This window comes from Tachypleus tridentatus, chromosome 6 (assembly GCF_004210375.1).
Source record: "Tachypleus tridentatus isolate NWPU-2018 chromosome 6, ASM421037v1, whole genome shotgun sequence".
Taxonomy (NCBI): Eukaryota; Metazoa; Arthropoda; class Merostomata; order Xiphosura; family Limulidae; genus Tachypleus; species Tachypleus tridentatus.
The window spans coordinates 93,810,295-93,828,200 of record NC_134830.1 but is presented as its reverse complement, the minus strand read 5'-3'; the positions used below and the strand labels follow the sequence as shown (position 1 = coordinate 93,828,200).

Here is a 17,906-nt window from a genome sequence, read left to right as displayed (position 1 = left end):
TTCTGATTGGAGGAGAGATTTCCTGTAGATTCAACCAATGGCAGCCACAGGTAACTCACCTCTAATCTGGAATCTCTGTTAAGTGATGGTTTAATAGTGTTAATATAAAATGATTCTTTGATTTTTCTCGTCTTCCAGGATTTGCCTGTGTCAATGACTGTAGTTTTCTCCCAGTTTATTCTGTGTCCAGTTGGCGTAGCATGCTCTGCAATGGCTGAATTTCATGTTCTCATGAGTCTTGTACTATCTTTATGTTCTTTTATTCTTGTTGCAAGTTTTCTTCCCATTTCTCCAATGTATGTGTTATTGCAGAAACATGGAATTTCATAGATGACGTTTTTTAGATTCTCTTTGGTAGGTCACTATTTGTTTTTTTACCAGAATGGACCTTAAGGTATTGTAGGATTTCCACCAGACTTCTGTGTTGAAATTTTTGGCTGTGCATTTGTGTTTTTCACTAAAATGTTGTAGGTATGGTAGGTAAATGATGGTAACTTTCTGATCTTTTCTTTCTGTCATGGTCTTCTTTAATGAGTTTTCGATGAAGGAGGAGATGTAACAATGCTGTTTAAAACTCTCTATGATCTTATGGCATTCTGCTTCAATGGATGTCTTATCGCAAATGTTTCCTGCTCTCTTGTTTAGGCATTGGATTATACCACAGTTTATTGAGGTTGGATGATAGGACTGGAAGTGTAGGTATCTGTTCAAGTGAGTAGGTTTTCTGTATGCAGTTGTGGTGATTTGTCTTGCTTGTTTGCTGATGAGTATGTTAAGAAATGATAAGACTGTTTTGTTCTTCTATTTCCATAGTGAAGTGGATTCATTTGTCTGTGGAATAGAGATGTTCTAAGAAGGCTGGTAAGTTTTCATGACAGTGGGGCCAAATAATGATTAGAGGTGAGTAACCTGTGGCTGCCATTGGTTGAATCTACAGGAAATCTCTCTTCCAATCAGAAACAGTGATAATGCAACCTATCATAACACATTCTCTACAATCCACCAGGACATATAAAAGACAGACAACATTTACACACACACTGACTGAAGACGAAAGGCAGAAGACTTTCGAAATGTCATCCTCTACACTTCTGTTTCCACAACAGGCAGTTGCTGTCCATTCTACAAAGTTTCATCATCAATACTTTGCCTAAACAATCTACCAAAGAATATCTTACTTTATATACGCAAAAATATACATAAAAATTTTCTCAACCCAAATGAGCCGTTTTTACATATATATATTTTTTATACAAGTGAATTTTCTCGACATCACTGATTAATATCTTACTTTTGTCTTTGTAATGCCTTTAGGCACATGAATTTTTCTTCTCTCGTTTAAAGATGTTTTGGATTATACCATTCTCTACTGACCTGCTAAATGCACCATAACTAACATGTAGGCAATTTCTCAGCACTAATGATGATTTAAATCTTTGTTATCTGTGTTATAAAAGCATCACTGGATCACATGAAATACACTGATGTTTTCCATTTTTATCTGTAAAATTAAATTCCCTATATATAAAATTTATGGAAATTTCCACTTTCCCTGACCTGTGGGAATCATATGCAAACAACTACTCTGAAAATTTAAGAACTACTGTGTTTTGGAAACCTACCTACATCCCGAGGAGAAGGAATAACACTGAAGAATACCACAATCCCACAAGCAAACATCAGAAAAGATGGCACCAAGAAAGCATACTATATTCAAAGAAAAGTAACTTGAAATGAAAACCTAAAAGTAAAATTCCAATTTCTTTTCAGAAAATTGTTACAGATGAATAGGTTAACTTTGACAATAGTAAGAACAATAGATTCTAGCTGTTCAATTTCAATCTTTCACAATTAAAGAGATATGTGTATGTACACATATCCAAAGTGTTCCAGAAATCTAGACCAACAGGGAAAAAATACAAAATGTATGATTAATTTGTTTATTATTCAAATTGCATACAATTAACATCCTTACATATATCAATTATTGGTATACTATTCCATCAGGGTATTTTCTTTCCTGAAATACACACAACTGACATAAGAAATATGTTTGTTTAATTTTAAGAACATAATGTCTATTTTTCCCTATGGGTTCAGGCTTCTGGGGCACTCTGTACAGTGTATATACATAAACAAATATTACACCAAGAAGGCTTTCCCACTTATTAATACATAAAATCATACTAACATTTTTTATCAATAAATTAACTGAACTTATAAAAAATGATATAAATAAACATATCACCAGCTCAATTTAAGTTTTATTAGTCTATGGTAACAATAATGTTTATCCTTAATTCAAAAAACAAGATTTATTTTGGACAAAGTAAGATCATGATTCTGATCCATAATTTCATGCACTATAGACAAATCTGTTATTGAAGGCAAACTGACACTGTTTTTTGTTCACTGGGAAGTCAATATGGTATATTGGGAAGGAAGTTATATGGTATATTTGCAGCCTATATCACACTGAGGTGTTAGCATATTGTATTGATACTGTTAATGGTTTATTGATAATTCTTGATTTGTAATTGTATTAATTTAGAGTTTCAAGTTGTAGCACCAGTCCTTACTTTTAACATTTAGGAACAGGCAACTGTAATATTTCCCAGTGCCTTTTAGAGCCGTTTTCCCCTCTTTCCCTCGTACCTAATTTTTTTGACTGAAGATAACAAAGACTTACTTCATAACCAAAATGAAGAACTGAAGCTACAGTATAGGCACCTATTATATTTCCTACAGATGGAGAAGCTCCCCACAAACCAGTTATCAGTCCACGACTAGATGGGATAAACAAATTGTTTATGCAAAAAGACATTCTTAAAAGTATGGCATAATTTTTTTTAATACTAAACAACCAGCAACTCTAATAAAAAGTAACAACTCATAAAGTATTGAAAAACTGATTAGTAGTAAAAATACAGTTTGTCTTCAGAATCCTTATGGCAAAGGAAGGTATAAAATATTAGTACAAAAGGTGTAAAAACATATTAACACACTTGATAACTTTATATATAACTCTTACAAACAAGAGAAAATTTATAATACTAAAGTTGGAACTTGGAAATTTTCAATGCTTCTATTTTCTTTAGCAAAATCATATTGAACTTAAAAGAGAGACAATGGTATGATGGTAAACAAGAACTATTTGAAATCAAACTCAAATATGACTCTTTTTTAATATCACCTGATGTTGACTTTCACATAATACAAACAATAAATCTGAACATCAACTTCTACACTCATGTGCAATGTCCAATAATCACCTACGGACAACAAAAAGACATAGTCAATATAATTTTAAAATAATACTAGAACTATGGGTGATAGTTCAGCACAGTACACTAATACCACCCTGTCAGCCTCTAGGAGGTCTTATCAGACACCTAATTTCTACAATATCTGTTGCAACCTTGATAAAATATACTGAATTAGTAGTTGTTAGTGCAGAATTGGTTTGATAAAAGTAAACCTGCATGGGTAACACCTGCCACAGTGTGAGATGCTATGAAGACAAGGTAAGGGACCCTAAAAGGTAGAGAGACAAGCATAGAAATGAAAATACTTATTCCTCTGCATAATATAGTAGAAGTAGTTAAGAAAACTATCAAAAGAACATGAAAATGGGTTGGAACAAATCATACTTAGTACAATGGGTAACATATGATTGGGAGGGAAGTCATAGAGTTGTAATGCCATCGTATACTGACAAAAAGCATCCACTAGCAAAGCTCAAAGGTGAGATACTGGAAACCAAGTTGCTTGTAGTTGAGGATTCCAATGAATGACCGACCCACCAACCATCAGTTTCAAAATGATAGCCAATCCAACAAAAAACCTTGCATTTTAGTATTTATTCTGTTGGGAGAATCTGTTTGGGTTAAAACAACTAATCTGCTACTACAATCATCAACTGTGGGACATGGCAAACTTGTAGGGTGATATGACAGAAATGGTCCTGAGAAAAAGAGATCCACAGTTTGAAAATAAGGAGCCTTGGACCTTGTGGACTCTTGGTGGAAAACACAAGACACCCCCGTGGAATTGTTTAGAGTGAAACCTAATGATGTTCCCCTTAATAAGCCCAAACTAAGAGATATCACATTTGAAGAGCAAGAAAGAGTAAAATGTTGTGCAGGTGAGCCTTGTCATTCATGCATAGACCTTGGTATATGTAAAGGGATGGATCTCTGAATAAGGTGGCAGCAGAGGAACATATATCTTAACACTGTCCTGACTTAACAACCCCTCAAAATCAAAGAATGAACCTGAATAAGGAAATTGGGGAATCTAGTAAATCAATATTTATTATTCCTTGGTTACATAAAACCTTTAAAAGGATCTTGTGTCCTTGTCCCAAGGAAATGAGGGATATGACTGATACCCACATCTCCAAGAGAGAAAGAAACATCCACACAGTAGGTAAAGGAAAGGGAAGTAAGAGTCAGGCTTCCTGTTTCACGGCATGTATTCCGACTTACCTCTCTTTGACCTTGATTTGCCCTCTAAACATTGCTAACACATTTTGTACAGTGCACTAGTCTTTTATACTCTATCATTTTTGTGCCATTGCAGCAACAGATGCCGATCGTGGGACTACCCTCCACCAATCATACTGTGATACTTATACTAATACAGCACAATCCTCACTTTTGAGAATTGGCAGCTTCAAGCCAGAAACCTAAGCAAATAAGTGTAAAAAAAGGGTGGGAAGTGGTTGAAAGAAGGTAAGTAACTATTGGAAAATACATTTTGAGTCTCAGAAAATGTTAACTTCCAAATCAGTACCACCTCCTCTCACACAAAGCTAGAATCCCATATTGCAAATGTGGAGGAGCCAGTGAAGGTGCAAAAGTAATCAAACAAGTAGAAAATAACTAACATCAAATAAATGGTTTTTCACAATTATAAAAGGAGGAATACCTCTGGAGTATAACATTACTTCTGAAACAGGTATACTCTTTACCCACTAATAAACTAAGATACAAAGAATAGAACTGAATAGATTGGCACTATGTCATATGATACAGGTTCTGCCTGCATACAACAAATAGTATATAAAACATTCACATATGTAAAAAGCATGAGCACATGATACAATCATAGTCAGATTAGAAGAAGGTGCATGGAATTAGATATAAGAATGTCTGGTTAGAGCTAAAGGACCATAAATGGTTACAGATAGGCCAAATAAAGTCTGCCCAGGCATGAAACATCTGGAGGAAGTGCCTTACGATACATTGGATTATGCCAAATGTGGTCAGCCCAGGTAAAAAACATTCAGGGGAGCATCTTGGATTTGTATTAAGATAGCTAAGTGTGGTCAGTGTGGACAAAACATCAGGAGAAATCATCTTAATATATATCAGATTATATCAAGTGTAGTCCTTCCAGGTAAAATACCCCCTGTGGAAGTGTCTTGCATGGTATTTTTTGTTTCATATGTTGTACATAACAGATCGCGCAATCAACAAGTGCAATCCACCCAGACAAAAATCATCTGAGGGAAGTACCTTGTAATATGATGCAATATGACAACATCCAGTGCAAGCATGTTACATAAAATTGGTTGTGTCATATCTTGCACGTAAGTTAATTACTGATTAACAAGTGTAGTTTGTCCAGGCAAAAATATCCAGGAGAAACACTTTGTATTATTAAGTACGTCATATGTGGTCCATCAGAGCACAAGATATCCAGTGGAAGTGTCTTACATTAAAAAAAAAATATTTAGTGAACAAGTACAGTAAACCTAGAAAAAAAAAATCTGTGAAAAGTACCTTCTATTTTATTGAATATAATAAGTGCAGTCTATCCACATCCATGAGAATCACCTTGGACTGAGCATATTATAATACTGTATAATGTGAAATATAATGACAATAGTCCTCTTCTCATAGAGTGGGTACATATGACTGAAATTTGTTTTATTGTACAAAACTCACTCCAGAGTAAACCTACAAGTGCCACCACTCTAACAACTGAAAACTGAAAATGGCAAGGACTCCCATGCATCACTTGAAGAAAAGGAGGTGAATACATGTTAAGGAGTCTGGAGGAACAACACAGTGGAGATAGTACAAAGGATGTCTGTGATTTTCTACTTTGAAAAGCAGAAAGATACCCCAATTTTATTTGCCCATCTGGTTTACTCATGAAGTCCATAGGTGACAGTCCAGTGATAAAAAATTATATAGAAAAATAAGGAACAGGTGGGAGGAAAAGAAATTAAAGAAAGTCAAGAAGAAGCTCAATAACCCTCTCGGGCAGACAATGCTCTGGGAAGGAAGACACAATCTGAATAGTGGATTACATACAAGGACTGGTAAAGAGTGTGGGAAACATTAATGGAATACACACTACCAGAAAATCAGCCACTGGTTTAACAGAAATATCCCATTGCCACAGTAGCATTATGTAAACATATATTTAATGCCAAGACAAATATGCAGCATACCCTAATTCAGAAACCTCAAATAAGATGTACATGAATGAATTAATGTAAACATAAATAATATAACAACTTACCCCAGAGAAAGGCGAACAGACTGGTGTAGAAATGATGCACGAGGAGGAGATCTGCTCACGTAAAACACAACTAAGTTATGCATATAGAGAGTGACAGAAGTATTTAGAGTTGTCAATATGCCAGTCTGATTGATCTTCTCCAAAAAATTGAGGTTGTTAGCAATTAAATACCTAGTTATGTAACAAATCTGCGTGAAAAAATGTAATGTAGACAGTGAAGATTCATGGACATACCAGAATACACCAGTCATAGGAACTGATGAACCCAACCAGTAAGCATAATAAGTGAAAAGATCATGGGAGGCAGAGAAGTTTCAAAGAATAAAAAGATAAATGAGCATCATTAAAGAAGGCAGTAATAGCATCATTAAAGAAGGTACAAGTCATATAACATATCAGGTAATGAAGTGTATAAAGTAGATAATCTGGACCCAAATGGGGAACAAGTGGGGAAAAAAAAGTAAAGAAACAGAAGAAGAAGCCCAACAACAATCTCTCAGGCAGCCAGTAGTCTGGGAATGAAGGCAGAATCTAGATTGTGGATAACATACAAGGTTTGGTGAAGAGTACAGGAAACATTAATGACATAAACACTGGAGCAACAATGACTGCATGTCAGGAGAGGGAAGAAATAGGACTTACGGGAAAATAGTAAAAGAAACACAATGCAAAGGGTGCAAAAGGAAAATCTAGTTAGGCATGAGGAACAACATTGGAATCTCAAAGCACCAGAACAAAGGAACACGGAGACTGAACAAGATTAATGGAAAAAGAGGAAAATAACTAGGGGAGAAAAGGAATTTTGAAAGTGAGAGAAAGAAGCATGTTCAACAGGGTGGCCCAAAAAAAGAGCAACAGATAAAACATACAAAACCTAAACAAACAACTAGATGAAGAACAGGGACAGAAGGATGGGATGGTCAGAAGCCATGGTCAAAAGTCCAAAATTTAAAGTTAGATCAAAGCCACTGGTACAAAGACAAGAAGAAAGAGCAAATGGTATAGATAAAGAAAAACAGTAGATAGTATATGAAGGTCAAATACCAGAGTTAAGGCAGAAAAGTACAGAAACTTGCCCAGGAATGTTTATATATTTCAAACGTTACAAATCATTTAACTTCAGTGAATTAACTTTGGACATTAGTATTTATATGAAGACATCATATAACTTTAGTGGAAAAAGCTCACATTAACAAAAATTAATTTGCTCATCATGAACCATCAATTAAGCATTCAGTTCCATTCCAGATAAAAGACTCAGTATTGTTTGTAAGCTTGTAAAACCTTTCCATATAAATCATGATTTGTAATAACTGTTATTATAAATTGTATTATTGTTTGTATATTGAAATATATTTTTGTTAAAAAAAGAAAACTGTGTGTATCAATCTTGTTGGCAAATGTCATAATTTTGACACATACCAATATTCGATTAACTTCTAAATCCAAATTACAATTTAACTCAGTTTCAGGCTGTTTGAAATTGTAATACGTACCATAATAAATTGGAGGTTCATCTAGGATAAACTGTAATATGTAACAGTGGGATATGCATATAAATGGAGAGTTATCAGTTACAGGACACATCCACAGAGACTTGAGGAAGAAGGAACTATTCTATTGGCAGAACCTAGTTGGGACAATAAGCAATCAGCTGCTAGATTCATAACTCCAGAAACATGACATGCCAGAACAGTCATGTCATGATTGATGGTCTAGTACAGGAAATCCAGAGTCTGAAAAAACAGAGATCTGGACTTTGTTCCTCCTTGTTTGATATTATGACAACACTGGAATTGTCAAAATGAGCAATAACAACTCACTCACACATAAGCAGGAGGAAGTGGTACACAACCCAATGAATTGCAAAAGGTTTCCTTGACCAATGACTGACCCAAACTTTTTTGAACAATTGAGGAAAGTGCCTAAGCCCACCAAGGAAGCATCTGTAAACAGATGAAACAATGTGAGATGAAGAAAGGAGAACCCCAACTTTGGTGGTAAAGCCACCAAAAAATGGGCAGCAAGGTGAAAAGAAAGATGGGATGGTCCAAGTGATCTTGGAGAAAGTATCACTGGATGAGAAGCATCCAATGAAAGAATATAAGTGCACCTAACCTAAGGGATTGAGAGCTTCCAAGACTTCCCACAACCACAAAAGAGAGAAAAACTCTCATGCAAAAAGAGGAGAAGGTAGGTTTTTCTTGACTGCCTGATCCATATCACAGAATCAAAGTGAAGAAGGCTGGGTTAAACTGAGATGGGAAGTAAACTGAACTCCCAAATGAATAAGATTCTGCATAGGGGTAGTAAAGGACTTCTCAAATTTGATTAGAAACCCCATTCTAGTATCTACTCAAAGAAGTAAGCAGGGAAGAGGCAAGCAGAAGCCAGTCATCTGTGTAAGAGAGAGTCGAATGAGCCAACAAATGAAGATAACATGCAAAAGATCATAGAACTCAACAAAACACATACAGAGCTGAAGAAAAACTAAATGGCAGTGCCCAAAATCCTTATAGACAAACTGAAGAAAAATGTAGTGACATTGGGGTAAAAACCCTAAGAGATAATTTGTAAGAATACATAAGTAAGAGATAGGACTGCAGAGCGAAGCAATATGTCTCCAGATAAGAATATAGCTGAGAAAGAGCTACGATGGGACTCCAATCTCCCAAGTAATTTAAAGACAACAAACAGACAAGAGTAAAATCTCATTTGAGTGGGCATCACACGTTTGATAGCTTCATTGTGTAGTAGGTCTCAAACAGACTTGGCAAGATTAATGGATGAAGTACATTGGAGGAAAGAAGATCTGGGAAATGAATAAAAGTGAAGCAAAACAGAATTGTTGTGAAGTATAGCCAGAGACACATGAACTAAACAAACTGGGAGAAAGTACTCATTATTAACAAAATGTAAAAATATGTAAAGTCTTCTAAGCAAAGAAAAATATCAAATGTGTAAAAAGTAGGAAATCCAACAGACAACAGAAAAGAATAAGAAATACTCAAAGTACAAAACCACTAAAGTAATTTAAAAGATAAATCACCCTCAAATATCAAACATGTAAGTCCATCTAAAGTATCTATAAGCCAAAGGACAAGAAAATAAAACTGACCCTCCAGAATATTAGAATAAAAATGTACCCAGTAAACAATAACAAAGTTCAAGTCTAATCCAATTCCCAATAAGACAGGACTAATAAAAACAAAACAAAAAAAAAATCAAACTCCAAACACAAGTTTAAACTTAATTAACCTCAGTGGTAAATGAAGTATAAAAATCTAACTTATCCAATACTGAACAGAGAATACACGAATGACCCAAATGATCTGGGTGCAGAAATTAGGTCTCACCACACAAGTTCACATAAAGTCATTGAACATGGGTATACCAGCAGGGAGTAAGAAACATATACTAAATATTTAACCTTAACACAGATCCAGAGAAAATATCACTATCTAATCCAGTAGATCATGTGGAGGCATGGTAACAGGTGGAAAGTGCCACACAGTAGTTATCAATCTCTTTAAAAAATCACAATGCTCAATGAAAACTTTTTGGCTAAACATAAGACAAACTTCCTGCAAACTAATGTCTATGTTTCCCCAGCAGACATCATCAGTGCAGAGACTTGAAGACTAGTATACTACTTATGACAGGAATATCAGCATCTGTCTAATCAAATCTCAAACTTGTATGAACAAAGTAGAATTCAGAACAAATATATTTCTAAAATGAGTAGAAACAGTGAAAATCAAACACAAAAAGTCCAAACTTGAAGTTCAAAGTGATATAAACTTGTGATCAAACAAATCAAAATCTTGTAATCACGTGGGGAACAAGTTAAAACATGTCTAGATATTAGAATGCCAACTGAGAAAATGAGAATTGCTCTGCAAAGGTAGAGGAAGCCACCTGTGAGAGTACAGGTGGCACGGTATGATTGGTGGAGGGTAGTCACATGGTTAGTACATGTTGCTGCTGTGGTGCTACAATGAAGGGGTATAAAAGATTAGTAAACCACCATGAAAACTTTTAGCAATGCTTAGGGACCAAGTCAAGGTCAAGATAGCTTTGTGTGAAAGGAGGTAGTGCCTTTTAAGAAGAAAAAAACAATCCAGACTTATGACATACTGAAATGTAACAAGGATAGATGTATCAGCTCTAAGAATGAAGCCTGCCTTGATTGTTTCTGAATGTAGAATCCAAGTGTGACATTTTGACAATTGATAAGATGGTGCCAGCAGTATCCAGTAGACTACTGAATAGCATGCACACAGTGTTAGGGAATGGACATGACAAGAAAAAGCTCCTACAATTCAACAGAACCTGCATGGTGTCAATGCTAGTCTGAAAGTTAAAACTTGAACTGCAGTACCTGATCCTAGTGCTCAAAAAACACCAATAGTGGTGGGATATTACAACTATAGTAATGTATAGATAGCAGCTGACTACACTGAACTTGGACATCCACAATTCTAGTATAAATAAATGCCAACTCCGATTGAGGAAAGAGTCACTTGTGAACCTTGGATAATCTAAGCACCGATATAGACAAGAAAAATTAATGACTGGATACCAATCTCCTGTCCTCTTAAGCCAAACAATCAATAGAAATAAAACTCCAGAAGAATAAGCACAACTCTCTCACTCTGTCCTCAGATCAACCAAACTGTGACAACTATAGAACTAAGTTCTGAAATCTGAGGATATGCAGAAGATAGAAACCCCACATACTGGGTGGATAATGGTGGTCAAGGTTACCATACTTCCAGAAATTCTTGGAGCCAAGCCTTCACAGATCCTGAAGGCATACAATACCTACTAACACTATGGGTGGCATTCTGACAAAGCAGTAGAACTTTTGAATACAGACAGAATCTATTCTGGGTACTAATGTAGAAAGAAACTAATGTTGATAGTCTGGACCTCAAATAAGGAAAGAACTATGACCCACGACAGAGCCAATGAAAGTTGAGATGTCCTTGACAACTGTGATGAATGTAGAAGCCATGAACAAAACCAATGTGCATGTTAACAATGGTTCCAGATCGTCATCAAGAAAGTTTTTGATCCCGAGTCTTCCAACAAAGTTTATTGTTTGAAAAACAAAATGTTGGGTTTTAGGGTTGTAATCCATAGACTTATTGCTATCTCACCATGGAACATTCACCTATACCAGTTAACTCCAAACTCCACCATAAACCCTTAATTTTAAGAAGCAGAGGTATTATTTGAGAGTTGGAATATACTTCCACCTGGCAGTGAAAGGCTCAGTCCTAGAGTTCCAACAACCATGGCAGATAAGACATAGCAATCCAGTCAAGTAACTGAGCAGTAAACCTCCCTGTTTGAACCGCAATGTCCATGGGTAGAGAGAAACTTATATATTTTATATATTCTCTCTCTCTCAGAGCTTACAACCATCAAGCAAGATACAGGCTAAAAAGCAACTGGAGAAAGATCCAAAACATAACAATATTGATGGACCAATTGAAGTAAACTAATCAAAGGCAGTTTATCCCAAAGTGGCATCCTTTTTTACTTCTTCTAAAGACTCCGAATAACTGCAATTTGAAACAAAAGTTTAGTCAGGTAGGTTTATTTTGTTTGAGCAAAATAACAAAGGGCTACCAGTTATGTCCACTGCAGGTAATCACACTCCAGATTTCATTACCATAAGTCCTTAAACTTAACAATGTTCAACAAGTGAACAGAGAAGCCTACAGAATTAAAAAAAATGCACATGAAAAAGAGAATCAAAATTATCTAAAGAATATCCAGGATTGCCAACAACTGCAAAACGAGAGCTTTATGGAGAAACACCATCAAATCAAAAATGTCTCCATCTCACCATGAATAAGATAGCTAAAATTCTCAAGTGATTTCCCTCTTTTAATCCCTACTATATTTAATAACTTCCTGAAAGGAAATATTAGAGCTATTCAAAATTTGAATTAGCAGTTAACAAATAATCATTATATGTAAGGGTGAAAAACTTTCATATAAGTTTTATATACTTAGGTTGGATCACTAAAGATAAGCATTGCAAACTGCATAATTTGAATTTACTAATCAAAAAAATAGTTTTAAATATAATTCAATTTTAATGCACTCACAAGCCAATTCTGTAAGAGTTAACAATATTTTTAGATTAGAAATAATTTTGGCTTGAATTTCATTTCATTATTAGAACCAGCTAAACCATTACTATTATTAATACATATGTAAAAGAATAACTTTATTATAAGTTTTTTTGAAAAACACAATATATAAAGCCATATTCTTACCTTGACTTACCAAACCAATTACCAATAATGGCTAAGACACATGGCCAACCTGAGGATTGTGCTAAGCCTCCCAACAACCAGAATGCCACATACCAATAGTAGTTATAGATTGTTAACCAGCCACTCAATGTTCCAAAAAGAAAGGTCTGATATACATTAAAAGAAAAAGGTTAGGTCATAAATATATATATATACATACACAGAGATGCCTTTACATTACAGACAAGCATACATATATATATCCACACACAAATATTATCAGAATATGTTTTAGTGTGTTCAACAATCAAGATAATTTTGCAAGCAGTGCTTTTATGGCTTTAGATGTAGCTTTTTAGTGAGCCTAGTATACAGAAACTGTTTGCAAACATTATTAATCCTCTGTTTTATTTCATCATGAATTATTTATTACAATAAGGTGGGAAAATATTTAAAAAATTTTACTACTGTGCAGTTTGTTTAGTATATAGTAGTTTGTACTTCCTGCTACTCTTGTTCAGTTTGATATTTGCAATTTCTAAATCTGGTGATACATATTTCAAACACTAATTTAGTAATTTATGCTTTCCAAGGACAAGTGCAGTAATAAATATTTGATACAACTGGATCTTGGAACATATATACACACTTGGTTATTGCTAAATCCAGTAATACATAAATAAAGAAAAAACTTTTCAAAAAAGGAAGTAAATGTGGAGATGACCAACATCAATCCTTCAAAAGAACACAAACAAGAGGGTAGGGAAGGCACATGCATCATCCCTACACAATATTACAGGTACACAGTTATTTTGTTTACATGCATTTTGAAGAACTGATATAAGCAATCCCTACATTTACTTCATTTTCTTGAAAATCTTTTGTCTTTGCTTCTTTTTCTTTAATGTAATGTTTCAATAGACATAAAAAGGTTGAATTTTTAACCAAGTTCTATATACAATGAGTTTCCAAATGTAATATTCATTGTATATCCAGAATCATAATTGTTTTTTATTACTACAAGTTAATAATATCAACAAAAGCAGATACTAAATTTGAAATTATGTCACTTCAGTGAACTTGGCTGAAACCTTTATTTTGGTCTTCAAGTTATCTTGTGATCAAAAAGAAGAAACACAACACTTTTACAATTATGTTTACAGACATCCCAGAACTTGTGATTCAGTCATTACTTAGACATTGTTATGAAAGAAAAAAAAACTGTACAATATTCTAAAGTTCTGATGACTAATTGAGGAGATATTTAAAACAAAAAAACATTTCCATGAAAAATCAAAGCTATTTCCACATATGCCAACTTCCTGATATTTATTACTATCAAGTCTTGTGACAAATACCTGTCAGTGCCAAGTTCAGTTCAATATACTTGCAATTATATATAGCCTTCTAATATATATTTTTCAGGATGAGATCCAATAATTCATACAACCTAATATAAAGTTTTATAACATATAGTTTTCAGTGCTAAATCTAGTAACACATACTTCCTACTCTCAATTATGACACACACTTGTGAGTGACAAGTCCAGTGATACATGCTTCTATCAAATCCTGTAATATACAATCATGTGAAAAAGTTAGGACACCCTATGAAAGCCTGTGTATTTTTGTAACATTTTTGGATATATAGATATTTAATTTCAATTTTAACAATACTGAGAGATTATAGGAATATAATTAAACAATTAAAACTGAAGAAAATACTTTTCAAGATCTTCTGTAAAAGTAATTCTGCAAAAATGCATATTCTAACTGAGGAAAAAGTTAGGTCACCCCCACATTTATTCCCACTTAAAATGGCTCAACTCACACACAGGTGTATCACACCAGGTGCACATGATTAAAAGATTGTTACTCAGCATTTTGAATGAGGCTTGCCCAATTTAAACCTCAGACATTTAGTTTTGTGTGCTCCTGACTGTTGAAGTGAGAGTGAGCACCATGGTGAGAGCAAAAGAGCTGTCCGATGCCTTCAGAAAGAAAATTGTAGCAGCTTATGAGTCTGGTAAGGGATTTAAAAAGATCCCAAAAGATTTTGAAATCAGCCATTCCACTGTCTGGAAAATAGTCAGCAAGTGGAGGGCTTTCAAAACAACTGCCAACATGCATGTCTGGCCCTCCAAGCAAGTTCACCCCGAGAGCAGACCACAAGATGCTAAAAGAGGTCTCCAAACACCCTAACATGTCATAACAGGACACACAGTAGGCTCTGGCTACTGCTGATGTGAAAGTGCATGCCTCTACAGTCTCTTTCTGATTATTAAACTTGCATGGGAGGTGTTCAAGGAGGAAACCTTTGCTCTCTAAGTGAAACATCAAGGCCAGAATGATGTTTGCCAGAGAGAATGTAGCCAAAGACCAGGACTTCTGGAATAATGTTCTTTGGATAGATGAGTCCAAAATTGAATTATTGGACACCAGAACAGAGGATATGTTTGGCATAAACCAAATACAGCATTCCAGGAAAAGATCCTCATACCAACTGTGAAGCATGGAGATGGAAGTGTCATGGTTTGGGACTGCTTTGCTGTAGCAGGACCTGGACAGCTCACAATCATAGAATCCACCATGAATTCTACTGTGTATCAGAGGGTGCTTGAGGATTATGTGAGACCATCTGTACGAAAATTAAAGCTGAAGCAGAACTGGACCCTGCAACACGACAATGACCCAAAACATACCAGTAAATCCACCAAGGACTGGCTGAAAACTAAGAAATGGAGAGTTCTGGAATGGCCGAGTCAAAGCCCAGATCTTAATCCCATTGAGATGCTGTAGAGTGACTTCAAACGGGCTGTACATGCAAGATACCCCTCAAACATCTCACAGTTAAAGAAATTCTGCATTGAGAGTGGAGCAAACTTTCATCAGACCGATGTCAGAGACTGGTAAATGGCTACAAGAAGCATCTCACTGCAGTTATTTCAGCCAAAGGGAGTAACACTAGCTATTAGGGGTAGGGTGTCCTAACTTTTTCCTCAGTTAGAATATGCATTTTTGTAGAATTACATTTACAGAAGATCTTGAAAAGTCTTTTCTTCAGTTTTAATTGTTTAGTTATATTCCTATAATCTCTCAGTATTGTTAAAATTGAGATTAAATATCTATATATCCAAAAATGTTACAAAAATACACAGGCTTTCATAGGGTGTCCTAACTTTTTCACATGACTGTATACTTGTCCTTACCAAGTCCCATGATACATATTTACTACTATTGTCTTGCAATACACACTTTTCAGTGCCAGGTATAGTGAAACATACTTCCTACTATCAAATCTCACAACACACACTTGTTGGCACTAAGATCAGTGATACACAGTCATAAGTCATAAGTTCAGTGATATATACTTCCTACTATCAAGACTTCTAACATGTATTTGACAGTGCCAAGTCCAATCATACATACTTACAATGATCACATTTTGTAGCACATACTTGTCAGTGCCAACCAAGTCCAGTAATATATACTAACTACTATCATCTTGTATTATATATTTGTCAGTATCCAGTCCAGTAAAACATACTTCCTAATTTCCAGTCTCATAATATATATATTGATGGTACCAAGACCAGTAATACATACTTCCTGCTATCACGTTTTGTAACACATACTTGTCTGTACCTAGACCAGTAATACATACCTCTCAGTGCCAAGTCCAGTACCACATGCTTGTAACTCTTATCTTGTAACATATATTTATCAGTGCCAAGTCTAGTAGTACATAATTGTCAGTGCCAAGTCCAGTAATACATACTTTGTATTATCAAGACTTGTAACATATACTTATTAGTGCCAAGTCCAAGAAAACATTTTTCCTGTTATCAAGTCTCATAACAAGTACTTGTCAGTACAAAGACCAATATTACATACTTGTTACTATCAAGTCCTGTAACATACACTTATCATTACCAAGTCCAGCAATACATCCTTGCTACTCTCATCATGTGACATATACTCGTCAGTACCAAGTCCAGCAATACATAGTAGCTACTGCTATCAATGCTCAAAATGGATTTTGTAGAAAAAATACAACCAATTGTATAAAACTTGAACATAAATACAGTGGTTATATGGCAACTTTTGTGGCACACTAAAGTGAAATATCACTTAAAACCAAAGAGTCAAAAATTACAGGAATGCATTTCTAGACTGAAATTGACCAATTACATGATTAATTCATCAGCAGCTATGTCATCTTGATGTTACTCTACACGACAATAATAATTACTATATTAATTGGTACTGTGAAGTCTGGAACTGTTAGTTGCTGTTGCCAAGTCTGGTACTGTTTTACTTGCTGATGTTAAGTCTGTAACCACTTATTTGCTGCTGTCAAGATTAATATTGCATATCTGTTTCAGTCTGTACACCAGATTTGTCAAAAAATCCGGCACTGTGGATTTATTTATGTTAATACTGATGCTGCATATATGTTTCCATATGTCTTTACTTCATACTTATTATACTAAAAGATGAGACGACATATCTTTTGATGTCAATTTGGGCACTGCATTATGTGTTGCCATACATCTATACTGCATAATTATTTGAATGATGTTACTGCATATTTGTTATTGTTGAGACTAGTAAGTACTTCATACTTCTTTTTCTTGAGTCTGCTGAATATTTGTTGTCAAGACTGGTATTGCAAACTTGTTTGCATTAGATGCACCTCTAAATAATTGCTGGAAATATTGCTGGTCTACAACTCTTTGAAGCATAAAGTTATACTTATTTCATCTAAAAAAATTATAACTTAGTTTCAAATTGACATAATGTGCACTAATTATATATGGTCCACTGCAGAAGAAACAAGTTATTAATTTTGTTGAATTACCATTATAGCTGAAAGCCACATTCCTATGGCTAGAACCTTTCTTAAGTCAAACCGGTCTCCAATTGCACCACTGATAAACAGTCCCTGAATAAAAAATACAATCATTTATCTCACTGTGCTTAGGTAGTTATTTAAACCAGACACCAATATCATAGTAGTTATCAAAATGTTATATAAAAATTATCAAAAATCATTTATGTAAACCAAGCAACAATATATTTGAAACCACATTCCTTAAA

At 34.8% G+C, this 17,906-nt stretch overlaps 1 protein-coding gene across 4 annotated transcripts in view; it reads right to left on the bottom strand.

Moving 5' to 3' along the window:
• The window catches only part of LOC143253065 (sugar phosphate exchanger 3-like), a 59,650-nt gene that overhangs the window by 19,562 nt on the left and 22,182 nt on the right, over positions 1 to 17,906 (bottom strand). For all 4 annotated transcript variants that reach the window (XM_076506247.1, XM_076506248.1, XM_076506251.1 and 1 more), the window contains 4 exons: positions 17,668 to 17,751; positions 12,828 to 12,973; positions 2,690 to 2,786; positions 1,623 to 1,707 (listed from right to left, as the gene is read on the bottom strand). In XM_076506247.1, coding sequence (XP_076362362.1) covers positions 1,623 to 1,707; positions 2,690 to 2,786; positions 12,828 to 12,973; positions 17,668 to 17,751 — 412 coding nt within the window. The remainder of the gene's footprint in view (positions 1 to 1,622; positions 1,708 to 2,689; positions 2,787 to 12,827; positions 12,974 to 17,667; positions 17,752 to 17,906) is intronic.